We start from the raw sequence: 27,044 nt of genomic DNA, 5'->3' as shown, positions 1-27,044 counted from the left end.
CTTTTCCAGTTTAAACTTTTGCCCCTTTGTGTATTTCATCTGTGAAAACGTAAAGATACCTTAAGCATTTAGTTTACATAACCCTTTTAAAGCCTTGCACACAGTAGTTCACCATGCACAAGCCTAGTTTCTAAAGACTGCAGTTGTTCACTTATCAGGAAATGTGATTGGCGACCAACTTTCTTTTTAAATTCTGGAAAAAGTTTTGGGGTTTTTTTTTTTTTTTTTTTCAATTCTGCTACTACAATAACATTATTTCATCTTTTCTTGATGGATTTCAGTATTAATTATATGTTATTTTTTATTTTTAATAATAAAACAAATATTTAAAAAAATTTTTTTCACCTTTTATTTAAAATAAAATAATTCTGCTGAAAATTAAGAAAATTCTGTGTTGGTTACCCGACAGATGACCAACTTACTTTTTAATTTCTGAAAATTTCAGATTTTTTTAAATTCTGCTTCGACAATACCAATATTTCATCTTTTCCTAGAGGATTGAAATATTGAATTATTGTATGTTAAAAAACAAAAAAATGTTAACTCTGCTCACAATTAAAAAATGACATTTTAGACATAAAATATAAACAATGGTCTGTTTGTTCCTTTTTTTTTTTTCCCCCAGTTTAAATGACCATTAAGCATGCAAAATTTCAATTATGTGCATATATTTATGCATATTATTTACATAAATATTATTAAAAAATTAAAACACATATTTGACATTATTACTTCCATTTGCAGATTTATCTCACATTTGGTGTGCAGTGATATACATGAGATCTGAAAATACGATACTACTGCATTTGCAGTGGCAAATGATGCAAGAAAGCAAGCTTAAACAGAAAAAAAAAAAAAAAAAGCGTCCCATTTATCTATTCATTCCCTCCAATAGTTTGCCTAATTCTTCCTTGAATTTATTTAAACTATCAACTTCCACAACAACAGAACTAAGTTTGTTTCAGAAATCAACCATCCACTGGCTAAAGGCAAACTTTTGCACATCTATTCTACAATCGTCCTTCATGGTTTGAATTTGTGCCACCTCATGTGTGTGTAGTCTCAGAAACAGGAATAATCCCATCAGCATTGTGCTTGATCAATCCATTCAAAGCCTTAAAAACTTCAATCATCTCACCTGCAGGTGCCTAGTCTCCAGACACAGTAATTTACAAAACTTAAGCCTCTCGTCCTAAGAGCAACCCTTTGTTCCATTCACTAATCTTGTTGCCCTCCTCTGTACTCATTCCAACAGCTCTACATCCTTCTTAAAATGAGGCCTCCAGAACTGTATACAGTAGTCAAGGTGTGGCCTGACCATTGTCTTATACAAGGGGATAATCACCTCCTTATCCTTGATAGAAAAATTCCTGTTTATTATTGACAAGACACCATGAGCTACTCTTGCAGACCGTCTGCATTGCTCAGAAAATTTCATATCTGCCTGCACAATTACCCACAGGTCCTGTTCGTTCTCTACCACTGTCAGTGAAGTACCACAGAGTTGATACGTCACTCTGGGGTTACTGTCTCCCATATGTAGTACTTTATATTTATCAATGTTAAACTTCAGTTGCCACCTCTCAGCCCATCTGCTGAACTTTTCTAGATCCTGTTGCAACAGCATACTGTCATTAGTGTCCTTATCAACCCTGCCAACCTTCATATCATCTACAAAATTGGACATTAAACTTGATATACCATCATCAATATCATTTATAAATAAAGAAAACTATAATGGACCCAACACTGAACCTTGAGGGACTCCACTAATAACATTAGTCCACGATGAGCAGTGTCCATTGATTACCACTCTGTCTTCTCCCACTCAACTATCCCTTTATCCATAGCAGCAGTTTGCCTCCAATGCCACACTGCTCCAATTTGTTCAGTAGTATCAAAAGCCTTTCTAAGATCCAAATATATGATATCAAAGGTATTCCCTGCATCCAGTTCCTTTGTTACTACATCATTGTATCCAATCAAATTGGGCAGGCAAGACTTTCCCTTAACAAAACCATGCTGTGTCCGAGCTATAACTGAAGTCTTGTCTAGATGATTCTGCAGTGCTTTTTTAACCAATGCCTCCATTAATTTTCCTGGACCAGAATTTAAACTAACAGGTCTGTAATTACTTATCGTCCTTTGTGAATTGGGGTCACATTTGCAATATCTGCATACATGGGTAACTCCCATGAATCCAAAGAAGCTCTCATAACTATGGCTAAAGGTTTGCTTACTTCCTTTGCTGCCTCCTTTAATATAACTGGATATATCCCATCCACCCGGGATGCCTTTTTTATGTTTATCTTCAACAATTTGTCCTCCACATTCCTCTCAGTTATTACAAAATCATCTAGCTCACTGACAGAGTTTAATTCACCTCTGGCATTCCCTTCTCTGAATAACTGCTCATGTGTGAATGTAGATGCAAAATACTCATTTAGTTGGTTAGCCAACTGAGTAGGATCATCAACAGTTGAACCATCAGTATCCAGTGGACCAATCTGATTCATCCCTTTCCTTCTAGAATTTACATAGGTAAAGAACTCTTTGCTGTTTTTCTTTGCATCCTTTGCCAAAGATTTCTCGTAATCTGCCTTTGCCTGCCTAATCTCTTTTGTGACTTGGTTGCAGATCAGCTTATATCTATCATAGACTTCCATGTCAACTATTAATTTATATGTATCCCATGCATTTTTCTTCTCTGCCATATGTCTTATTAGTTCATCGGATATCCATTTAGCCTAAACCTTGAACAATATTTCTTGGTTGGTATGTAAAGCCTAGTAGCTTCCAAGATAAATCCTTTGAATGCTTTCCATTTTGAATTTGTTGTTGGTAACATCATCAGTTTGTCCCACCGTATAGAATTTAAATACTGTCTCAGACCACCGTAGTTGACTTTACGAAAGCAAAAACCCTTCCCATTACCCTTATTGTAGTTACCTCTAAGTAAATCCCACTTCAGCACACTGTGATCACTGATACCTAGTGGTTCCTTTATCTGCAGATTCTTAATGCATGAAGACTGTATGAAGAATGCATGAAGACTGTTAATCAGATCAAGAGTATTACTCCCTCTAGTTGCCTCCCGAACATGCTGATGTAGAAAACAATCATCCAATAAATTCACAAAAGCCTTGCTAGAGTATGAGTAACCAACCAGCAAATTCCAGTCAATATCTGGGAAATTAAAATCCCTCAATATAAGACTCTGATTTACTGGCTCACTCTATTTCTCTGTACAGTTTCTTATTATACTCATCAGAGTCATTAGGCCTATAACACACTCCTATTCTCAATTTTGATCTTCCAATGCTTATGTTACACCAAACTGACTCAACACTGCACTGTCCAGCGATGTCAACTGGCTTCACTTCCTTGGATTTTGTGTTTCTTTACTAATAGCATAACCCCTCCTTCCTTCCTATCCTGTATATCGTCCCTGTACACATTGAACTCCCCAAATTCCAGTTCTGCATTCCTTATGTATATGTGTGACACCACGTCTCTGATATCCCAACAATATCTGCCTTTGATGTTTTGAGCAATACCTCAAATTCATCAAATTTGAGGTATTGCTCAAAACATGCACCTGTTTCTATTCTTAGCTATCTTAACACAACCCATGTGCTTACTTGTACTGCAATCACTCCCAGCAGTCCCTGAAACACCCTGCATCCTGCTCTCGAGGCCACCGCCCACTTCAATAGAAGCAGTGCAAGAATCACCCTCACCCCCGCCAGCGGCCACTGCCAATCCATCAGTTCCTGCATCCCCCTGAAGCTAGTAGCCCTCAGACCCACCCAATACCGCCTCGACAGCATCAGTTGACCACCTCGACAGCATCACTCCTGGCCCCCCCTTCCACCTAAGTGTTAGGCAAATAAATATTAATAATAATATTTATTTTGAACTTACCTAATTGTTTTACATGGTTTGAACTACAAATCACACTTTTTTTACATAAACAGAAATAAACAAACACAAGTAATTACACACAAATAAGAGTATAATGAATCTTAGGAAGGTTTATTTTAAAATATGTAATCTTGAATTTTTCTTCGAACCATGCAAGATTGTCTTTTTTTCGCAGCAAGCCTCTCATCCTCTTTAATAGAATTATCTCCCCAGAACTGCATTCAGACTGTTGCTCACCACCATGCCATTGCAGTTTTAGTGCAGTGAAGGCCTCCACTTGAGTGGGCTCACTCCCCGCTTCCTTTTTTTTCTTCATCATCAGACTCACCTTGGTTAAAGTCAGCATGTTTTTCATCCTGGACTAATGAAACAATTTCTTCTGCTAAAACATGATAACCAGGATCATCAGCATCGTTGTTTAACCATGCCCCTGCATCGTCTTACCCACACTCTGAAAACCTGGGAATCCCATGAAATAAAGTTACAATGTCACCTATGTCTTCATTCAAATCTTACACGTATGACCATCTATTCAGCAGTACCCCAAAGTTTATGCCATTCCTTTTTCAGATTTCCCTCTGACATGTTCCAGGCTTCTGCTAACATGTAGCAACAATCCCTAATGTTGAGCTTCTTTGAAACTTAACCACACTCTCTTCATCTCCCTCTGGTAGCATCAAGCAACACAAGACTTGTTTGTTTGTACATCTTTTTTAGTTTTTCAATAACACCTTGATCCATTTGCTGCAGCAGGGCTGAAACATTGGCTGTAAAACCCTGACAATGAAGTTCTCGTCAATTGAATTCTGTTTTTCAAGAAGACAATGGGATGGTGCATTATTGATAATAAGCAAAACTTTACCAGCTTTACCCTCATTTGCTCGATGCTTCTTCACACTTGGAATAAAATCTTGGCTAAACCAGTCCAAAAACACAAAGGGGCAGCTGTATTAAATTTAAAAAGCAAAATGAAACAGTATTTCATTTTGAAATAGTCATGAACAAACGCGCAAACATTGTGTGAATAGAAACAAAATGCCTGCAATAACCTCACACTGCAGTGGCTCACAGCAGACTGAGTGAAAGCTAACCGTCCCCCCCTCACCATATGCCTTCACTCACAACAGACAATGACACATCAGGATCACAGGAGATAGTCCTGGGTCCATACAGTAGCTAAAGCCAACATTTGATTTTTAACTCCTGTAATGACAAATTAAGACTTTCTATGCTGTACTTCATATATCTTTGAATAAATAATTGGAAACTAATTCATTAAGCATCAAGAGTAATACTTTGTATTTCAGCATAACAACCAGTGTTCTAAAAAGTAGATACTGTAATTGGGGGGGGGGGTGGTTCGGATAATCAGTGTTCTACTGTATATATAAATAGATAGAAAAATTGCTTAAATAGACAAACTCTTCATTACTTCCTACACTTTTGCCTGGTTTAAGCAGTTTTTCTTCCTAGCATTTTTTTTTTTTTTTCCATCTATTATATCATCACATTTCAAAATTATGATTGAATTTCATCACAGTTTATTACAATTTGTAAGAAAGAAGAACTGAATTGTATCATTCTCACAAATTGCAATATTATTTTAATCAATTTATATTTTAGTGATTATGTGGCAGCTTTTACTATAAGAAGTCTGAAGCATAATTGTTATTTATTGTCAGCAGTAATGGCAAATGATGCTAATACTATTACAAATGATGCTAATACTCATTAAAAACTGCCTCACCAGAGGCACTTTGTTAATGAGTATTCATATTTCTGCTTTTTTTTTTTTTTTTTTTTTTTTTTTTTACTCATTCTTCTTGGCTATGGGTGTTTCTCTGGTCATTGTGTCTTGTAAGTTTGCCTGAGGAGATGAGCCTTCAGCAGTTGAATTCCCATTTTATTTATTCACAAGTATTTTCATACTTTTATGCATGATGCATAACTTCCATCAGCATTTTATTAAGTGAACTTTATTTTTATCCTTTCTCTAAATTTAACATTACAGTTTGTGATAAACTTTTAACTGGTAAAAGAGAAATACCATCTCAACAAGCTCTTAAGAGTTGTTCCCTTCTGAAATTGTTAGCTGTTCTTCTCTCTCTCTCTCTCTCAGGCTGACTTTTCATTTTTAAAATTTTGCATTTAAAAATTTAGTTTTGCTGTTAATAAATTTCAAGCTTGCAGATAGACAGAAACATGCTCTCCCAACAGGCTTTTTAAGTTTTTATATCTGGTTATTGTCTTTATGTGGTCAGTGTCTACAACAATTTTCTTTTTATTCTGCCACTGTCCTCTAAAGGGCTTTTAAAATTTCAAATGAAATTTTTTAAAATGAAATGATATTATTTGATATGGCTTAAATAGCTAATGAAATTGCATTTCTTTATCATATAATTTTTATTTAATTTTTAATTCCAGTTCTTGTTCCATTTCTCTCCTCCCCTCATTTCTATTTAGATTTCACTTCCCATTTGTGTATATGATAAATTTAGAAGTCAGATTAAAAATTTCCAACTAGCAATTTAAAAATCATTAAACTCATCTGCAATCAATTCCTTGGCTAGTGAATTATAATGAACAGATGAAAACATCTGTTCATTATGACATGCTGACCAAAACAAAACAGGAGCAGGCAGAAAAGTTAATATGCTGTACTTTTTTTTAACACTCTAATTACAGCATGTACAGAGCCATTCAGCATCAGTTGAAGGTGCAAAACATTGAGGTAAGGGATATTTTTGATTAAAAAATTATATATTTCTAGGATTACTTAAAACTTAATAAATGAATATTAGTTTTTATATAGCTTGGAGCTCATTTCATAAATGAAAGATGACCATGTTACATTTACTGAGAAAGTGGTTTAACTACAAATAGAATACCAGGAAGTTTTTGTATATATATTTTAAATGGTATTATGATACTATAATGAAACATAGTGTATCCCAAAAAAAAAAAAAAAAATGGCTTTTACCATTAGTAGGGCACATGATGCAAGAAAGCAAGCTTATATAGCATCAGCCAAAAGGGGGAAAAAAAAAAAAAAAACACCCTTCCCTTTTCATCATCCATCCATTCACTACAACAGATGAAAGTTTGTTCCAACTATCAACCACCCACTGGAAAGGTGAATTTCTGCACATCTATTCTATAATCGTCTTTCCTCAATTTGAATTTATGCCCCCTCATGGGGGGAGTGATCTGAGCAACAGGAAGAATCCCATTAGCATTAATCAAGCTCAATGCTAATGGGATTCTTCCTCTTGCAGAGTTAGATTTTTATATCATAAAATTCTAACTCTGCATCTATTATAAGTGCCATGTGCTTATAGTTTCTGCCAATCAGCTTATTTTATTTTTTTTTTAACATTCTCTTTTAGAATTTTTATTTGATTAGTTTTTTATTACACTTTATTATCACAAAATTTATTTACTAAAGCAGCAGCCTGGAAAGCAAGGAATTGGAAAATTTAAGATGTGCTAGGGGTCCTTGTGGAACAAGTAAATATGTGGGCTGTGTTAGGACTAAGTTGTGTCTAACTAAGAGTAAAAAAAGTTGCTGGTATACCTATATGTACACTAATGCTTAGGAGCATTAGTGTACGTACTAAATAAATTTTTTGAATTTCAAGTGTTGATCAAATCAACAAATACAGACATTGTAAGGATATCAGGGACTTGGAGATACCTATTCACGCAGATATAAGGCATTCAGAATTTGAATATGGGGAATACAATGTGTACAGAAGGGACAGACAGGATGGTGGGATGGTGGAGTTATGCTCTTAGTTAAGAAGCACAAAATCTAAGGCAGTGCATCCAGTTGAAATGGTAGCTAGTGCAATGTTGAGTCAGTTTGGTGCAGTATAAGCACTGGGAAAACAAAACTGAGGGTAGGTGTGTGTTATAGGATTAATGATTGTGATGATGAGTATATAAACAGTGGTACAGACATACAGAGTGAGCTAGTAAATCGGAATGTCTGATAATGGAGAACTTTAATTTTCCAAATATTGAATGGACCCTTCTACTGTGTGGGTTGGTCACTCACACAGTAGCAAGTCTTTTGTGGATTTATTGGTTGATTGTTTCCTACACCAGCACGTTAGAGAGACAACAGGAGAAAGCAATACCTCTCTTGCCAATACCCTTCTTGCATTAAGAATTTGCAGATTAAAAGGTCTCACTAGGTGGCAGTGATCACTATGTATTGATGTGGAATTTACTTAAAGATGTAACTACTGTCAAATACAAGAGAGATGGCTTTTGTAAGGGTGACTACAACAGTATCAAACAGATTTTATATTCTATGCAGTGGGACCAATTGATGAAGTTACCAACAGAAAATTCTACATGGAAACCATTTGTGGATGTCTATTGTAGAAACTACTAGGCTTTTTCTATCAACTAAGAGATACCATTCAAAGCATACACCTAACTGGATGCCAGATGAACAAGACTTGTGGTTGCAAATAAAAATGTATGGAATGCATATAAATTATCAGGTGATATAGAAACCTGTGGTAGATATAAACTAGTCTGCAATCAAGTCACAAAGTAGTTTAGGCATGCTAAAGTAGATTTCAAGAAGTCTCTGGCAAAGAAAAGTACCAAAGGCTCTTTCACTTATGTAAACAGTGCAAGGCTCCAGTGGTGTGCATACATGAGATGAGATTGCAAGCAACAAGTGAACATAAATATCTGAGTGTCATTTCAGATAGATCACTGAAATTTCTTCTGCACTTGGATGATATCTCAGAGAAAGTGAAGAAATTTGTTAGCGTGATTACCAGAATCACATGAGTGAATTGGGCCATCAAAGGAAAAGTGTTAAACCTGCTATATGATTACATGTTTGTCCCTTTAGCCACTTATGGTGCTGGTAATTGGTTTAGGGCATGTAGATCATGTTATGATGAAAATAAGATTGAATTTGATACAATGGGTAATGCTTCTGAACTTAGCAAGAAACAGAACAGTTTTTTCTCCGACATTATAGGTACTCTCGGGAAAACTCCCAATTGGTTTGTATTTAGTACAGGAAACCCTTGATTAATGCGGTTTTAATTAGTGCGCAAAATTTTTTTGATACTATCCCCTTAATATATGCGTTATCAAATTTGATTAGTGCGCTGTTTTTTTCTTGCGGTGCTTGGCAACTCACAACGGCGCCTGAAGCGGCAAATACGTGACACGCACTCACCAGGGTCTTCCAACTTAAATGCATGGGAATCGACTCCGAAACGCTCGACAGCAGCACCCCATACCACTCTGAAATTGAAATTTTCTCTGGTAACTCATATTCTTGTATAATTTTAACGTTAACACAGATATTACATCATGCTAAAAGTACAATTAATGTAGTTTAAGTAGTACATGATGTATGTTTGATTCTGTATTATTTTCGCTCTGATTTTTCACAATTTGTTCAGTTTTAGTGATTCTTGTGTAGCGTTTAGCGAGGATCTGGCGCTAATATTTCATCTTGTATGAAAGCTGTGGGAAAGTGCTCCGTAAAGTTCTCACTAGTCGCAGGGCAGTTCCTCAGCAATCCTCGACGAGTGTAGAAGTGCGGTAGGCTTATCGCTCATCCTACCAAAACAAATTTTTTTTTAAATTACCTTTCATAGCTATGGACAGGAAAAAGGGTAATAAACGAAAATTCATCACTTTGGATACTAAACTTGACATCATTAAGAGATTTGATAATGGCGAAAGTGAAGCAAACATAGGTAGGGCACTAGGCTTTGGTGAGTCAACCATACGCGCCGTTTTGAACAAAGCAGATGAGTATCGGGAAAAAGGCAAAATGGCATCTGCATCTTTAAATATGCAATGCACTAGGAATAGAAGTCCATTAATGATTGAAATGGAAGATTTGCTTTTTATTTGGTTAGAAGATTGTAATCAGAAACGCATTCCTATTGATGGAAATAACATCAAGATTAAAGCTTTGAGCCTTTTTTCTTCATTAAAAGAAAACAAATATCAAGGGAATACTTCAACATTCTCGGCTAGTAAAGGCTGGCTAGAAAATTTCAAAGCTCGATCTGGCATAAAAAATATTAAATTAACAGGTGAAGCAGCCAGTGCCGATAAAGATGCAGCAGCTAAATATCCCATTGAACTGAAGAAAATAATTGAAGAAAATGGGTATGATTATCGTCAGATTTTCAATGTCGACGAAACTGGCCTTTTATGGAAAAAAAATGCCAACAAGAACATTTTTTGGCAAGAAAAGAAGCAACCGCACCAGGTCATAAAGCATCCAAAGATAGATTAACACTTCTACTTGGAGGTAACGCTGAAGGAGATTGCAAATTGAAACCAATGCTAATTTATCGTACAATGAACCCAAGAGTGTTAAAAGGCTGTAACAAGCAATCCCTTCCAGTAATTTGGAAATCAAATAAAAGGGCTTGGGTGACAAAGCAGTTGTTTGAAGAATGGTTCACTATGCATTTTTGTCCTGCAGTCGAAAAATACTGCAAGGCAAATAATTTAGATTTCAAAGTTCTTTTAATTTTAGATAATGCCCCTGGGCATCCTACCTCACTCACTGATTTAAATAACAATGTGAAGGTTATATTTCTACCACGAAATACGACTTCTTTACTCCAGCCAATGGACCAAGGAGTTATTTCTACATTCAAAGCATATTATTTGAGACGAACTTTTGCTCAGGCAATTCAAGCTACAACTGGAGATAACGCAATCACTCTCGATGAATTTTGGAAAAAACACGATATTAAAGAAGCAGTTGAGAATATACACAAATCGTGGGAAGAAATGACGAACAGCTGCATGAGAGCAGTCTGGCAGAATCTTTTGCCTGAATGCACAAGTGATCTTTGCGGTTTCATTAATCCTGTCAACAAAGTTATTGATGAAATTACTACAATTGGAAAAGACCTCGGCTTTGAGGAAGTAGATTCAGAAAACGTTAGAGAATTATTGGAATCGCATTCAAAAGATTTAAGTAACGACGATCTTCTTGAAATTGAGCATCAACGTGCATACGAGGAAGAAGACGAAAATGAAGCAGAAGAAAAGCAATTTGCTCCCAAAGAAATTTCATTCAAAAAACTTGAACTATTTAATACACTTGAAAAAGCAAAAGAACTCATACTAGAGATTGATCCAGATGCAGAGAGAAGCATGAACGTTCGTCGAGGATTAGATAAGCAAATTGATTGTTATCGCAAAATCATGGAGGAAAGGAAGAAAGCTACCACTGTTCAATCGAAGTTAGATACGTTTTTTTGCAAAAAATAAAATTTAAATCATACTATCTTTGTTTAAATTTATTCCTTAATAATTTAAGAATTATGCAGTGCATTATAGGTACGTATTGAGTAAAAAAAATATGTTTTTATAATTTTCAAGGATTCATTATAATTATTCCCATTGTTTCTTAAGTTTGATTAGTGCGGTTTTAATATGTGCGGTATATTTCAAGGATTCATTAACCGCACTAATCAAGGGTTTCCTGTATTTAGTATTGTGCTGTTTCTTCTTGTGAGCTATCATGGAATCTTTTGAAGACATCAGGTTGGATCTCACCTCAGATTTAAAAAAATAAAATTTGTTTGTATAGGAGAGACTAGTGGATAAATGGCAGGAGCACTGGACACAATGTGACAAAGGAAGAATTATATTTAGATTCTTTCCACAAGTGAGGAATGTAAGGAATTTTTATTTGAATATGAAATGGTTTACACTGTCTCCCTAACATTTTTGCTGACCGATCACAGACTGATATATGCTGTACGAGTTGGGTATCTTGCCATCGTGGGGGAGACAGAAACTTGTCAACATATACTCAGTAAATGTGAGGAATATCAGGACCTAAGGGCAGAATTGGTAGGTTAGCTACCATGTCCCAATAGCCTGTTCCCTGGTTGTGAAGCAACCCTACACAAGTCAGAAGCTATTCTATTCGGTGTTTCAAAGAACTGTTGGTGGTGATCTTTAGAAGTCATGTATTCTCTTTTTTGGAACAGTGTTCTCAGACCCAATTGCAATGTTCACAGATCATGAATAGAATTTCCTATTCATACCCAGAACTGCTTAGGGAAAATCTGCTACAGTGATTCATAACAGACATGTTAGTGGAGAGTCTCAGTATACCTTAGGAGCATCTGCTGCTGGCTAAGGACCCTTTGGCTCCTTGCTGAACATTTACACATCTTTTATAACTATATAATTGTATATATTGAACATAGATTGTCATTTAAGCATTATGACTGGTAGTAGCTAGGATGTGTGGTACTCTGTTCTTTATATACTGAGGATGTCCACTCCTGAGGACAGTGCTTTGGAGGGACAAAATTATTCACCTGTGGAACTTTAACTATGGATGACAGTCAGTATCCCTGGATAAATTATCTGTGGATGATGGCTGATACCCACAGATAAATTGGAGATATCACACGTTCCTTGTGCTTGCTGCTTTGGCCTGCTTCCATAAGTTGTATTATATTGCATGCTACAAGTTCCTTGTGCCTGGATTGAATAAAATCTTCTGACTGTGCAATATTTTCATACAGGTTACTTGTGCCTGCATTGGAAGATAATATACAGGTAGTTCTGGACTTTAAGAGTTATTTTGTTCCTAGTGCGCGTTCGTAAAGCGGGAATTTATTTCCCATAGACATAACGTTAAAAATAGGGGTTACATTATCAACAATGAAATTAGTTAGCTGATTAGTTTGTTTAAACAATGATTGATTTATCCAAAGAAATGAAAATGTAGCCTGTAAAATCAAGCAAATTATAATAATAGAGAAATTATTTATGACACAAATGTTAAAGAATGTTTATTCTTCTTCATCATCATCATCATCGACTAAATGCACACTCGTTGATTACTCATTATTGGCTCAGCACTCGTTGGTTTGTTGCACAAGGAGTTAGTCTTCTTCAGAAATGCTTCAAGAGGTGTTTATTTTCAAGATAATCTTCTCTTTTCTTTATAAATTTCAATAGCGTGCATAAGCATTTTTTAACGGAACGCACAAATTGCAACTAACACAATTTGCGCAGAGTAACAAGTTTACAAGCTTAGAAAAAAAAGGAATGAAGAGAAGATTCTGAAAATTTGTTTTTTATACGATTGAAGATTTCAGTAAAGGGCAAACACATTTCACCATGATAACGTAAAAACCCACACAATTCCCGCTATCGGTATTTTCACAAATGCAATAACATCGCATTTACTACCCATTTATAATTGCTTGCAGTAACAGAAAAGCCCAATAAACCAGAAAGTGCAAATTGTTTTTATTGTTTTATGGTCGTGACTTCCAGAAATGTGCTTTAGAAAAATATCACAAAGCCGTTCAAAATTGGTTCTTATAACATATGATAACGATGAAAGAATATGCGTTTAATCGGTAACTAATACAGTTTAAACTATAAAAGAGACCTTTTAGGTAGTTATATAGTGAAGATTTGAACTTCCGAGGTCGTGGAATGAATTACCAAAAAACAGTTCATCGGACAATAGGAATGGCCTATTGATTGAAGATTGAACTACATGAAACTTCAATCAATATCCATAGACCATTCCTATTGTCTGCAGATTGGTCACTTATATGCATGCATGAAGAACAAACACTACAACATAAGACAAAAGTTTTGGATTAATTGTGAGTTGCTCTATTCCTGTGAACGTGACGCCCTGGAAAGTTCTAGTCTGACTTAAGGAATGTAGAGAATAATCTCCCCATATCCATTAAACTTTTTAGACCCCTAAATTTAATTCTAATGTCAAGCTACAGGACCAAAGAAAATAATCAGTCCATATTTATTAAGCGGTTTAGACCTTCTAAATTTAATTTTATGTCAATCCACGTAATGGTTTCCTTGCTGCCAGAGGTATGGTGTTTGAAGATAGAAGTCTTGAGCGCTCAATGTTGAGACCGAGGGGTCTGAACACTACGGTTCTGACAGTGGGGAAGATGTCCCACTTGTTTTGTAAAATTGATATCGCCTTCCCAAAGAATTATTAGCGCACTGGACTAGGAGAGTTGGTTGGAAAAGAAGCTTCCTATATCGAAAATAGAGGTAATCCCCGTTGTTTCATAATCTATTAGTGTATGATTCCCCCCCTCCCTCCCCCAGCTAGCAGTTTTCCAACCCACCTAATACTGCCTCCATAGCATCAGCAAATATTCTTTGCATCCTTCTATTTAAGTGTATCCCGTCGCTTTAAAAACATCTCTCCTGTTAACAAACACAGACCATGCTGTGAAAAATTCTACCCCATATATTCTGTCCAGGCAGAATTAAGACACTTTCAAATTTAGTCCTGACTTGCAACTTTATCCTTATATTGCCCTGTACTTGCTAAGGAAATCCTTAGATTTCTTAATATTCTTAGTACCAACATGTACAACAGTATCACCTTCTGTGCCCTTAAAAGATGCTCTGTAATCGGCGCCTCCGTAGCCAGGTGGGCAGGAGCACACGCTTCTTGATCAGACTGGGGTTTGATCCCGTGACTACCAAATACGGAGGATGTGGAAAGGTCAGGAAATGACCACCGCATATCCCTTAGTTGCTAAATGCTCCTAAAAACCAAATAACAATAACAACAAGCTCTGTAATCATCAACTTTAGAGCCTGGCAGGCATACCCCTGGCCCTATTCCACCTGTCCTTTTTCCAATATATATTTCCCTTTTCCCTGACACTCAAGTCACCAACTGTAGCTACTTCATGTGGGATCAGGGATATCTACCGTGACGGATAGGATTGTGTTATCTGATGCTGGACCATGAGCTCCAGCTTTGGGCTGGGTAGCTAAGCGCTTGATGGGCCCCTCTCTTTTAATCCTTCTAAGGCATCAAACCTATTCTTCAAGTTCTCATAGAAGCCTGTCAGAATGCTGAATTCGTGCTTAACCTTTTTTAAACTAACTTTCCACATGGGTTGTTGTATTCATGATTTTGCATTTGTCCTTAGCTTTTGAACATCAGTATTGATTAAAGAATAGAAAATTGTGTGAACGTAAAATATGTGCATAAATCCTAGATAAATTAAATTCTTCATTTATTTCAAGTTATTTCCATTATTTTAAATTTCAATTCTAGTGTAGTATCAAAAGCATACGTGAACAGACAGCTGAATATATGCTAAATCACTGTGATGATTTCATTCCCTTTCTGACAAGCTTGAAAACTGGAGAAGTTATGACATTGGGTAAGTTTGTATAAGTTATTTTTATCATTATAGATAATTTTGTTAGAAATATGATACAAATATAGGGTATTTCAAATAAAAGGCACCAGGGTCTATCTTGCTTAAATTAAGATTTAGGCTATTTGTTATCTGGACCTATTTTGTCATATTTGGACTAAAATTCTTGAATTTGACTTTGAAATTGCATCAAGTATTACCATTTAGATTTTCCAATTTTTAAATTAAAATTTTGTTTGATGATTTTGACTTTTTTTTTTTCCTCTCACAATTGTAAAGTTGTTTCCCATCTTTGGCCTAGTCTAAAAACATTATCTCTGTACTTCAGAAATGAACAGTAACCAATTTTTATTTGAAAAAAAAAATAAAAACAGTTGTAACATGAGAAGAAGTGATGCATGTGCACTTTTTCCTAGTCTTTGTTTTGCAGCTACCTGATTACAGCTCAGTGTGTGTGTGTGTGTGTGTGTGTACTGAAGGGTGAACATTGCACAACCATTGTGTTTGTTTTGTTTTTTAATTCAAATAAAATTGGGTTACATTGAAAAAAAAAGCAGTTTATTAGGCAATATTTTAATTTAGAAATAATAAAATCTAAATGGTAATACTTAGTTCAATTTTAACATCAAATTCAAACATTCCAGCAAAATGTGGCAAAAGAGGTCCGGATAACAAATAAGGTTACTATAATTTCACTATTGTAATAACAAATAGCCTAAAACTAAAAATAAGTAATATAGACCCGGGCACATTTTAATTGAAACACCTAGTACATACATAAGTTGAATGTGTTTGGTGTACATATTTTCTTAAAGTGAATTTTTTATACATTGTATGTTGTTTTCTGTTACATCAAAAATATTATTAACAGCATGACAACTATTTAAGTTTATTTTTCTGTATTTTTTTCATAATTTAGGTTATTGGTTAGGTATAGGTTACTGTAGAATATAATTTTTACAATTGCTGTATAGTAGTAATATGTACAGACTTATCAATAGTTTTGCCTAGATTTGACAAACAATCACTGTGTTGACTCAGAAATCCATCTTTTACAGTAATACTTTAATACCTAGTGTTTTCCAGATCAGTCTAATGGCATTGTGGTTAAACTACAAGTTCTTAGTTTTATGATTGCTATGGTCTGTATCTAGCAAGAATTGGACTGACTTTTATAAAGATACAATACAATGGATTCTTGGTACAGGTGTCAAACCATTGACAACATTATATTATAAAATAAATCTTATTGGATGAAGGAACGTGGCAATAATGAATAATAGCCCAACCAATTATATCCATCTCTCATAACCAGTTACAGCATCACACAAAAAATTAAAGTTACCTGGAAAATATTTTGTAATTAGTTTCTTATTCAGCATTAGTACAGCAATCTTTCTTTTTTTAACTGATAAGGAAAAAATAAATAAATACACTGGTGTGCAAAACTTAAGGACCAACACTATTTCAAAAGGTTTCAACCACAAAATCTTAACTAAAGGTACTCTTTACTGAAGAGAGTAGATTAAGTCTCAGCAGAAAAACGGGGCAAGTGCCCCGTTTTTCCCTCTCTGCAGATGCCCATGAATATACCAGTGTATTTCTGTGTTTTGAAATCAGAAAAAGGAAGTAATGTGCATATTGCAGCTTATGCTGATGTAATATTTCATATGGCAGGAAAAGTGATATGACTTATTATTATTAGCCATATTGTGCAAGGAAGCCTGAGGCTTATGCTGTACCAGCCAAAAAAAAAAAATTCCCGAGTTACCCTGAGAGAAAGAAAAAAGTAGAAGGAAATCACCAAGAACGAGAAGAATGATGATACCCAGCTCAGGACCCTGGGTGTGCCAATCCCATACTCGCCAGTACACAAAATACATTCATACTTTCATACACAAAATTCATTCAAAACACATTTCAGAAAGAAAACAAAAATATACAAAATTTTTTTGTCAAAAGTGGAATTGCTAATTTGAACATTTTACAGGCAGACTGCCTAAAAGGACATTTTTTACAGAATTTTTTTTATAGAATTATAACACCAGCCAACGATTTTAAACTTTTTTTGGTAACATGAACGAAATCAATTGATTTTGACTAAATTGCATGTGCTGGAAACGAAAATGACAGTAGAACATTCATAGCACACCATGTTTTCATGTTATAGTTTCGTGCTCCTTTTTTCCAAAACTTTATAAACACCTATTGGATTTAAGTAAACAATTAACCTGCAAAAGTAGAGGCAAATATACGAAATCGTACTACTTACAGTTATTTTTTCATTTATGAGCAGCATGGTCCTCCTTATCAGCAATAGTCACCCATCATTGCTGGATCCCATCGTCCTTGATACCTCTGCTTCATACATCCCCAGGGGCTCACATCTGTTGAGTATGGGCTTGTCACACCCAGGGTCCTGAGCTGGATATCATCATTCTTCCCTTTCTTGGTGATTCCTTTCTCCTTCTGACTCTCTCTCTCTCTCACACACACACACAGGGTAACTCGGGAATTTTTTTTGGCTGGTGCAGCATAAGCCTCAGGCTTCCTTGCACCATATGGCTAATAATAATAGTGTGGATATCTTTGTGGAATCATTCCCCCTCTTGTCACTGACAGATCTCAAGTTGTCTGAAAGAAGTCCAGGTTTAAATGTAAGAAGTGTATCTTCAGCAACAATTCTTCTATCAACTCTTTTTTGTTCTTTACTTTTTTATTCCTTAAAAACCCACTAATAACAGCACTGAAGGATTTCCATGCAGCTAATTCAGTGGAGTACCAGAAGCGAGAAATTTCTGGTACTCACCAAGAGAATTCCCTGTTACAGGGAGAGTGCCCAGAAGAAACAGATAACAGGATATAATGTTGATGAAAACCAAAAAGCCTTCTACAGGAAAATCAGACAAGAGGAGAAGGAGAGCAATGGACACCCCACCAAAAGGCACTCAAGGAGTTATGGGGCAACCTGTGGAGCAGCAAAATTAGCCATGATGGCCATGTCCACTGGATAGACCTAGAGCTGAAGAAAACTAAGGATTTACAAGAGATTACAGAATGGGAGATTCGGGAGAAAGAAGTACAACTGTCGATCAGGAAGTCCCACAACTGGATATCATCATTCTTCTCTTTCTTGGTGATTCCCTTCTACCTTTGACACTCTCTCTCTCTCTCTCTCTCTCTCTCTCTCTCTCTCTCTCTCTCTCTCTCTCTCTCTCTCAGGGTAACTTGGGAATTTTTTTTTTTTTTTTTTTTGGCTGGTGCAGCATAAGCCTCAGGCTTCTTTGCACCATGTAGCTAATAATAATAATAACTACTGTTGCAAGAAGTTCAGCTGCATGCACAGGCACATAGCAGAGCAGTTTGCCCAGATGATAAGGTACCCTGACACAAACCCAGCAAAATACAGACCAATTACTTGATGCCCAACAATATACAAGATCCTGACCAACTGCATAACCAAGAAGATATCAAACCACTTGGAGAGCTAGAACATCATAGCTGAGCAGCAGAAGGATCTGCTGGCAGATCCTTCTGCTGCTCAGGGGAAATTGATATTGATGTCAAAGTTATGGAGCAGGCCTACAAGAAGCACTGTAACCTGTACATGGCCTACGTCAGCTGTTTCAAGGCCTTCAACTCCTTGCCCCATAGCTAGCTGATAGAAACACTGAAGGTTTATAAAGTCAACCCGACACTGACACACTTCTTAGAAGCAACCATGGAAAAATGGAGGACCACCATCAAGGTTGAGAACATAATGACCAGACAAATACCAATCAGAGGAGGAATCTTCTAGGGAGATGCCCTGAGCCCACTATGGTTCTGTCTAGCACTCAATCCACTGTCCACCATGCTCAGTAGCAACAAGTACAGATATTATATTATGTCTAATTCCCCTTTCAATTTATTCAAACTACCAACTTCAACAGAACCTTAGATAAAAGTTGGTTCCAACAGTCAAGTTCCAGTTGAAAATAAATTTCTGCACATCTCTCCTTCAACCATTCCTCTTCAGTTTAAATTTATATCCCTCTTGTCTGCATTCTCTGAGCAAGAGTATGGATGCCACCAACATTTAGCTTACTCATTCAAAATGCACCCAAATGCTGTGCTATAACACATACAAGCGGCCTTTCTCGAATAGTGAGCCACCGAGTGCTGTAAATGTAAAGGCACATGAAATTAATGAATTCAATGAAATTTTAACAAATTCAGTGAAATTAAAGGTACATAAAGGCACGTGAAATTAATACTTACCTAGTATTTACACTCTGATGAATGGTTTGCAGTAATGCTTGGCATTTGTTTATAGCAGCGGTTCCCAACCGGTGGTTTGCAAAAGTGTGCCAGGAGTTTGCAAGTGTTCCAGGGGGTTCGCACTAAAAATTCTATAATGGCATCTGCTTAGATATAGGTAAATTTAAATTTATAATGTAAATTTACATAGGTAAATTAGATTTACATATTGTAAACTACAAAATATAACTAATAATAAACAATAAAGTAAAATCAAATTAAATAAAAAGTAAAGAATTGCCAAAAAAAAAACCACGTCCCACAATTCCTTATAATTAGTTCACTATCTTACAGTATATCATGTTAAATAAATGTTTTCCATACTAATTTTGTTTTTAATTCTCAAGGACCATTGTTATGTACAGGTACTTTTTTTGTTTTTTTTTTTAGAACCTATAGTACTGTGCATGGGTTGAAAGTTGAAAGAAGATATTCGTTGACATTAGACTTGAACTTCTGTTGATTTGTAATTTTCGGAAAATACATAAGAAGGAAGGTTGTTTCAGAAAATGTAAATTGAATGAATAAATGAGGAAGAAGTAAAGGATGTTGACTGGTTGCGGCACGTGTTCAGATTGTTTTCAAAGAGAGAGTGGAAATTATAGAAGCCAATTCAGAAGAACAGTGCCCGTGGAAGTATCTATAGAAAGGTCTATGAGATAGAGAGTGGAGATACTCTGTTAGAGATGAAACTGTTGCACGGTAGAATAGTGGTATCTTTACTGTTCTCCCCACACCGGGTGGAAAAGGCCCGGGTTCAAATTCCGTCGATGATGCCAGGAATTTTAATGGGCTTTTTTCACTCCGTGCATGAGTTAGTCCGTTTCAGACACAATAAATATATGGGTAGATGTAATCATTTACGGGTGACCCTAATATCAAATTTTTTTTTTTTTTGTTAGAGATGAGACATTAACTAACCTGACTGCCCTCTTTTGAATGGAATCTAGAAGCCTGAAAGATTTTGGGAGACACCGCCCCAGATGTGGGAACAATATTACATGGTAGGCCAGATTTGCGATTTCTACAGAGTCAACAACAGTTTGGAAGAAAAGTAACGCCAAGAGAAAAAGAGAAAAACAATTTTTTTTTATATGCAGAGGAAGCAATATTTGTAATGTGCTTTATGCCAGGAGAGATTAGAAGTCAGGGTAATCCCCAAGATCTTGCCTAGAAATCAGAGTGTCATTGAAGATAAACATAGGAGCAGAAGAATCCTTTTTGCGAGATATAAGACAGGACTGAGTTTCAGAAGGATTGAAATTAAGTTAAGTTATCTTTGTCCCACTGGATATCAGCATTTAAGGAAATGGTAGTGGAAGTGGATATTCAAGAAGTTGAAGCTGTTTGAGCAAGGCAAGGTTTCTCAAATTGGAAGGTGGAATGCAATGTGCTATCATCAGCAAAACTATTGATAGGATTTCCGGACAATGAAAGAAAGTTAATAATATACAAGAGGAAAAGAACTGAATCTTGGGGAACACCAGTATAAGTGGAATAGTTAGAAGACAAAGAGACATCTACCATTAACCAGTGAGCAGTCAGAGATAAAACTGGATATAAGGCAAACCATAAGATGGAAGCTTATTTAGACCTTTATGACAAACACGATCGAAAGCGTTTGAGATGGGCGCCTCCATAGCCAGGTGGACAGGAGCAGTAGTGCATAGCATACGCTTCTTGATTAGACCGGGGTTCGAGCCCGTGACCACCAAATACGGAGGATCCGGAAAAGTCAGGGAATGACCACTGCATATCCCCGGAGCAATATGGCCTTAGTTGCTAATGCTCCTAAAAACCAAATAACAACAACCTTTGAGATGTCAAGAGCAACTGCTTATATTTCATCCAAATTTTCCATTGAATTTGTCCATAAATAGGTAACATAAGCCAGAATATCACCAGTGGATCGACACTGACGGAATCCATACTGGCAATCGTTGATCAGACAGAATGTTTCTAGATATTTAAGAGTTGGCAGTTAATTGATTTCTCCATTACTTTAGAAAAGTAGAAGTAATTGCAATGGGACGATAATTGGATGGGAGGGATTTGTCACCCTTTTTAGGAACTGGCTGGATATGAGCAAATTTCCAAGCAGAAGGAAAAACACCTTTGGAATAAGAAACTGAAAAAGGCAGCAAAGAACAGAGATAAGTTCAGGAGCTCAGGTTTTGAGAACAAGTGGAGAAATACTGTCAGGACCTGGATCTTTTTTAGCATCAGATTCATCAAAATCCTTCTGATATCCTTTTGAATAAAGACTACAAGAGGCATTGAATGGAGTGTACTGGGAATGGTTTGAGGGGATTTACCAAGATCATCAATACATGAGTTGGAAACAAATAGGATGCCAGCAGGTCAACTTTATCTTTGGCTGATGTGGCAACAGATCCATCTAGTTTTGACAGAAGTAGGAACAGAGATGGGCAAAAATTGCAGCCAATAGTTTTGACAAGAGACCAGAATGGTCGGCTATAATTGGACATGAAGCAAGTTTTCTACTCTTAGCCTGTTCGAAATCTAGTTTGGACAGATTAATAACTGCTTTACAAAGTATAAATGATACTTAATAATAAAAATTATTACTATGCTATGTCGCTTATAAAAACGTAGTACTGGAAATATTTTGTAATAAAAATTCAGAAATGTTGTACGATTTCAGATAATATAGGCTTAGTGGTTCGCTTTAAAAATATTATGTTGAAAGGGGTTCGCTAAAAAAAAACATTTTACGTTGAAAGGGGTTCGCAATAAAAAATATTATTTTGAAAGGGATTCCCCAGTCAAAAAAGGTTGGGAACCGCTGGTTTATAGACTTAACACACAGTTTTATTTGTTTTTTTTTTGCTTTTGTTGATATTAGTTTATGTACATGAATAAACATTTTATAGAAGTTTTTAAAATTGTTCTGATTTATATCACAGCACAAAAGTAAATGTTCATTTTGGCAACAAATTCCAAACTTTTAATTTTCAACCATTATATATAAATTTTCGGAAAGCCAGATAAATTGGAATATTAATTTTTTTCTTGAACATTACAAAATTATAGTAATGGTAGTGGTAATAATAGCAAGGAAGCCACAGGCTTTTGCTGCACTGGCCAACAAAAAAAAAAAAAAAAAAAACGAATAGGTAAGAAAATACAAATTATTTGCTTTCCTGCTCACATAGGTAACTATCCAGTTGACCTTTGAATTTATTCAAACTGTCAGACTCAAGCACCTGTGAAGGCAACCTGTTTCAGCAATCAACAAGCTCGCTGGCTAAAAGAAAACTTCCTACAATCTTGTCTAAACCTCTTCCCCTGTAATTTGAATTTTTTCCCCCAATTTCTGAAATTCTGTATGACAGTGTAAATTCTGCTTTCATTCATTTTACTAACTCTGCACAGAGAGCTTTAGAAAAACCTCGATCAGGTCACCTCTGAGGTGCCTGGTCGCCAAGCTCTGTGGCCAACGTATTCAGAGCCTTCCCTCATACGTTTGCCCTTTTGCCAAACTCACTATGTTAGTTGCCTGTCTTTGGAATCTTGCAAAAAGCTCAATGTCTTTTTTCAAATGAGGTCGCCTTACTTGAACACAGTATTATAAATCTGGTTTTACAATTGCCTTATGCAGTGGGATGATGACCTCCATATCTCTACAGGATGTTTGATAAATCATCTATAGGACACCATTGGCTTTTCTGGCTTCCTGTTTACACTTCAGTAAACTTCATATCTGTTCATATTATGACTCCCATATCCCTTTCTTCCTCTGCTGTTTTTAATTCAACCCCACCAAGTGTATAATTTATTTTGGGGTTACTATTCCCCAAGTGTAAGATCCTTGAATTTTGCTGCATTAAAACATAGCTGCCATTTTTGTAGCCTGTTCGAGTCATTCTGAAGGAGCACTGCTTGGTACTAATCATTAACTACTCTACCAATCTTTGTTATCTGCAAATTTTGACATCAAGCCTTGAATCCCATCATCGATGTCATTTATGAAAATCAAAAACAACAGTGGTCCCAAAAGTAATCCTTAGGGTCCTACTTCTAACTTTACACTAATCTGAAAAATATCCATTAATCACAACCTTCTGCCTTGCAGCCACCTGGCAATCCATCTTAGAGCTTTTTTCCGGTAATCCCAACATGTTCCAGCTTATACAATAACCTCTCATGAGGGATTGGGTCAAATGCCTTGCTAAAATCCAAATAAACTGTGTTGAAATTGTTCCCTACATCCAGCTCATGAGTAACTGTGCCAAAAATAGCTCACCAGATAGTTAAACATGATTTTCACTTAACAAAACTATGTTGTGTTATTCAGTATGCCATATCTGTCTAAATGTCCCTGGATTGCACTCTTAATCATTGCTTCTAAGATTTTTCCCACCATTGAAGTCAGACTAACTGGTCTGTAGTTACCATCTTCTCTCTCTCTCTCTCTCTCTCTCTCTCTCTCTCTCTCTCTCTCTCTCTCTCTCTCTCTCTCTCTCTCTCTCTCTCTCTCTCTCTCTCTCTCTCTCTCAGGGTAACTCAGAATTTTTTTTTTTGGCTGGTGCAGCAAAAGCCTCAGGCTTCCTTGCACCATATGGCTAATGTGATAATAATTAACTTGAATGGTTCATACACTTCCTAGTGGCCTTCCTGAAAATTACTGGGTATATGCCATCAAATTTAAGCACACTGAATGGGTTATCTCACATTTAGTGGCAGCAAACATGTTAAGTATGAACCAAATCTGCTCACAGGTGCCTACTTTCCAGACACTGCAATACTTCAGTTCTATAATTTTCAGAACTGAATTCTTTCTTGGCAAGAGTAATCTTTTTGCTCTTCTCTGCACCCACTCCAACAGATCCACATCCTTCCTGAAATGAGGCTTCCAAACTATGCAATAGACAAGGTGCAGCATTGCCATTACCATATACAGCAGAATAATTACCTCTTATCCCTATTAACAAAATTCCTATATATCATTGACAAAAGCCAGTGAGCTGTCATAGCAGCCTGTCTGCACTGCTTAGAGAATTTAATGTCTGTCTGCACAATTACCCCTACATCTTATTCTTTCTCTACTATGTTTAATGTAATACCACACAGTTGATACATTAATTCTGGGATTACTGCTACTCATATGCAGTACCTTGCATTTTGCAGTATTAAACTTCAGTTTTCACTTCTCAGCCCATTTACCTAATTTTTCTATATCTTGTTGCAGTATCTCACCCATCTTTATATATGAATGTAAAGATGAAAACTGTCTGTTTACATTCTTTGCTCTGTTAGCTAATTATTTCTCATCATTAGAGACTTTGCCAGCATAATCTTTTTTGCAGTACTATTACAAATTATCTTATAGCTGTTGTAGGCTTCAATACTTGTTTATATCTCTGTAACTTGCCATGCCATCTTTTTTGTTCTTTTAAACTGGCCAGCTCATTTTTCATTTATCTTAGCATCCTTCTCATGCTATATTTTCTTAATGGTGTATACACACACTCTCTCCAGTCAAAACATTATGATCACCCATGCATTTTACTAGTCAGCCATTCCTCCCTGCCTGGTAATACATATATCATGGTGAGAACAATAAATGTAGTGTGGTCTGACGGTCTTCAAAAAAGTTTGATTGTCAGATCCTGGTTGAAGGGTGGCAGTATTATAGAAACTGTGAATATTTTGGGTTGTTTACAGAGTGCTGATAGACACAAAACAGTGGCACGGTTGACCACAAACTTTATCCAGGGAACCATCAGCAGTGATTGCAAAACTACAATCCAACAAGCCTTCCTCTGTATATGGGCCTCTGTAGGTGCTCAGTAAAAGTACACATGCTTACAGCCACCTTTTTTCTAACAACACCTAAAGTTTGCATCGGAATGGCATCATTGGGCCATTGTTGACTGGAAAATATTGCCTTTTCCAACAAATCATGTTTGGACGGTAGATGGAAAGTATGGCAACAGTGTTTTGGTATAGGGGATGTTGTCCTGAAATCTCTTGGAGCCCTCATATCCCTAAACTGCACACTCTGAATGCCAAATACTATCTGTCCATTGTGGCTGATCAGGTACATCCCTTCGTGGCAACTGTCTTCCCAGATGTACAGGTGTGTTCCAGCAGGATAATGTGCCCTACCAAGTTGCCAGTATTGTTCTAAAGCAGCTTATTGAATACAAAACTGACTTCCAGGTGCTAATTTGGCTGCCAAATTCACTCAATATGAATCCCATAGAATATCTTTGGGATTGATTACATGGATCAACAGATACAGCGTTTGGATCCTCCACCACAGACTATTGCAGGTCTTCGGGACTGTGTGTGTGTGTGTGTGTGTGTGTGTGTGTGTGTGTGTGTGTGTGTGTGTGTGTGTGTGTGTTCTTGGCTTCTACTGCTTTACAGGTACAGGAACACCCGAACTTACATAAGGGTTGTGTTCCGCGGAACGCAACGTAAGTCGGAATTTCCCCCATGCTTGTGCAGCACTCACAACTGTTCTTGTTGAATTGATTGAATCAAAAAAGAAATGTTCGACGAACATGTGAATAGAATTATTTATTATATTTATTAAATTTTTTATCTCGTGCACAGGAAAAATTACAAAAGCACGCAATTTAAAAAAATTTCAAAATTATAAATTTAAATAAAAGAGAGGAGACAGGAGGCATCATGTCAGTAAGTTTTACCTCTCGAACATCATTGCCAGAATTGACATCTTCAGCTGATAAGTACGCCACTGTGGAGGTTGAGGGCTGTGGATATTTAGAAGGGGTTGGTCGCTCAACCTTACAAAAGAACACATTAATGGATGACTCGACGGTGGCTTTTTTCTTTTCATCATAGATTTCTTTGTAGCAAGCATATCATTCACCCCTCTGTTTACTTTTAAGGATCATTCACTGTCGGGATCCATCTTCTCAAACCTCGCCATTGCCGATGTAATTTCACGAAATGACATTGCCATCTCTCTTGTGATAAAGCATCTCGACTCCTCATTTGGTTCATCTTGAGCTTCGTCAGCATTTTCTCCTTTCACTATAGCTGCCTGTCAATAAGTTCTTCGTTAGATAATTCCTTCTCTTCTTCCTCTATTAACTTCTCCATGTCTTTGGCATCAACCTCCAACTGAAGTAGCCCTGCAACCTTTACAATCTTATCTGTAACCTCTTCATATGATTCGTCTTTTTCAAATCCTTCGAAGCCTTTTATGTGCCATGGGCATATTTTCTTCCATGCGCCATTTAAACAACTTTCAGTAATTTCCGCCCAAGCCTTATTAATGTTTAAGATGGCTTTGTAAATATTGTAAGATTTCCAAAAGTCTCTTACTACTGTAGATGATGCCTCAGCAAATTTGCCTAAATAGTATGTGTTTAAATTCGAAATAACACCCTGATCCATAGGATAAGATGGGTTTGATGCCAAGGACATGTAGCAGTTAATAGAGGACTCGAAGTGGGTGTTTGTGGGAATATTTTCCCCAGGTCCTGGATGAATTTTTTGGTGATACAGCCTTTGGTGGTTTCACTCTGACGACGTTGCCAGATCCGGGTGAGTGGTTCTGAAGCCTATTCTTTTCCTCTTTGCGTGGCATGCTGTTGTTAACCATGTAATCTGAAG

The 27,044-nt window shown here is 36.4% G+C and overlaps 1 protein-coding gene across 2 annotated transcripts in view; it reads left to right on the top strand.

Annotated features, from left to right (window-relative positions):
- The window catches only part of LOC150082890 (deubiquitinase OTUD6B-like), a 373,124-nt gene that overhangs the window by 314,778 nt on the left and 31,302 nt on the right, over positions 1–27,044 (top strand). For both annotated transcript variants that reach the window (XM_090376893.1, XM_090376895.1), the window contains 2 exons: positions 6,610–6,655; positions 15,026–15,134. In XM_090376893.1, coding sequence (XP_090233019.1) covers positions 6,610–6,655; positions 15,026–15,134 — 155 coding nt within the window. The remainder of the gene's footprint in view (positions 1–6,609; positions 6,656–15,025; positions 15,135–27,044) is intronic.

Source organism: Mastigoproctus giganteus, chromosome 7 (assembly GCF_048544385.1).
Source record: "Mastigoproctus giganteus isolate SK-2022 chromosome 7, ASM4854438v1, whole genome shotgun sequence".
Taxonomy (NCBI): Eukaryota; Metazoa; Arthropoda; class Arachnida; order Uropygi; family Thelyphonidae; genus Mastigoproctus; species Mastigoproctus giganteus.
The sequence above is the reverse complement of the archived record's forward strand: the minus strand, read 5'-3'. Positions and strand labels throughout refer to the sequence as shown.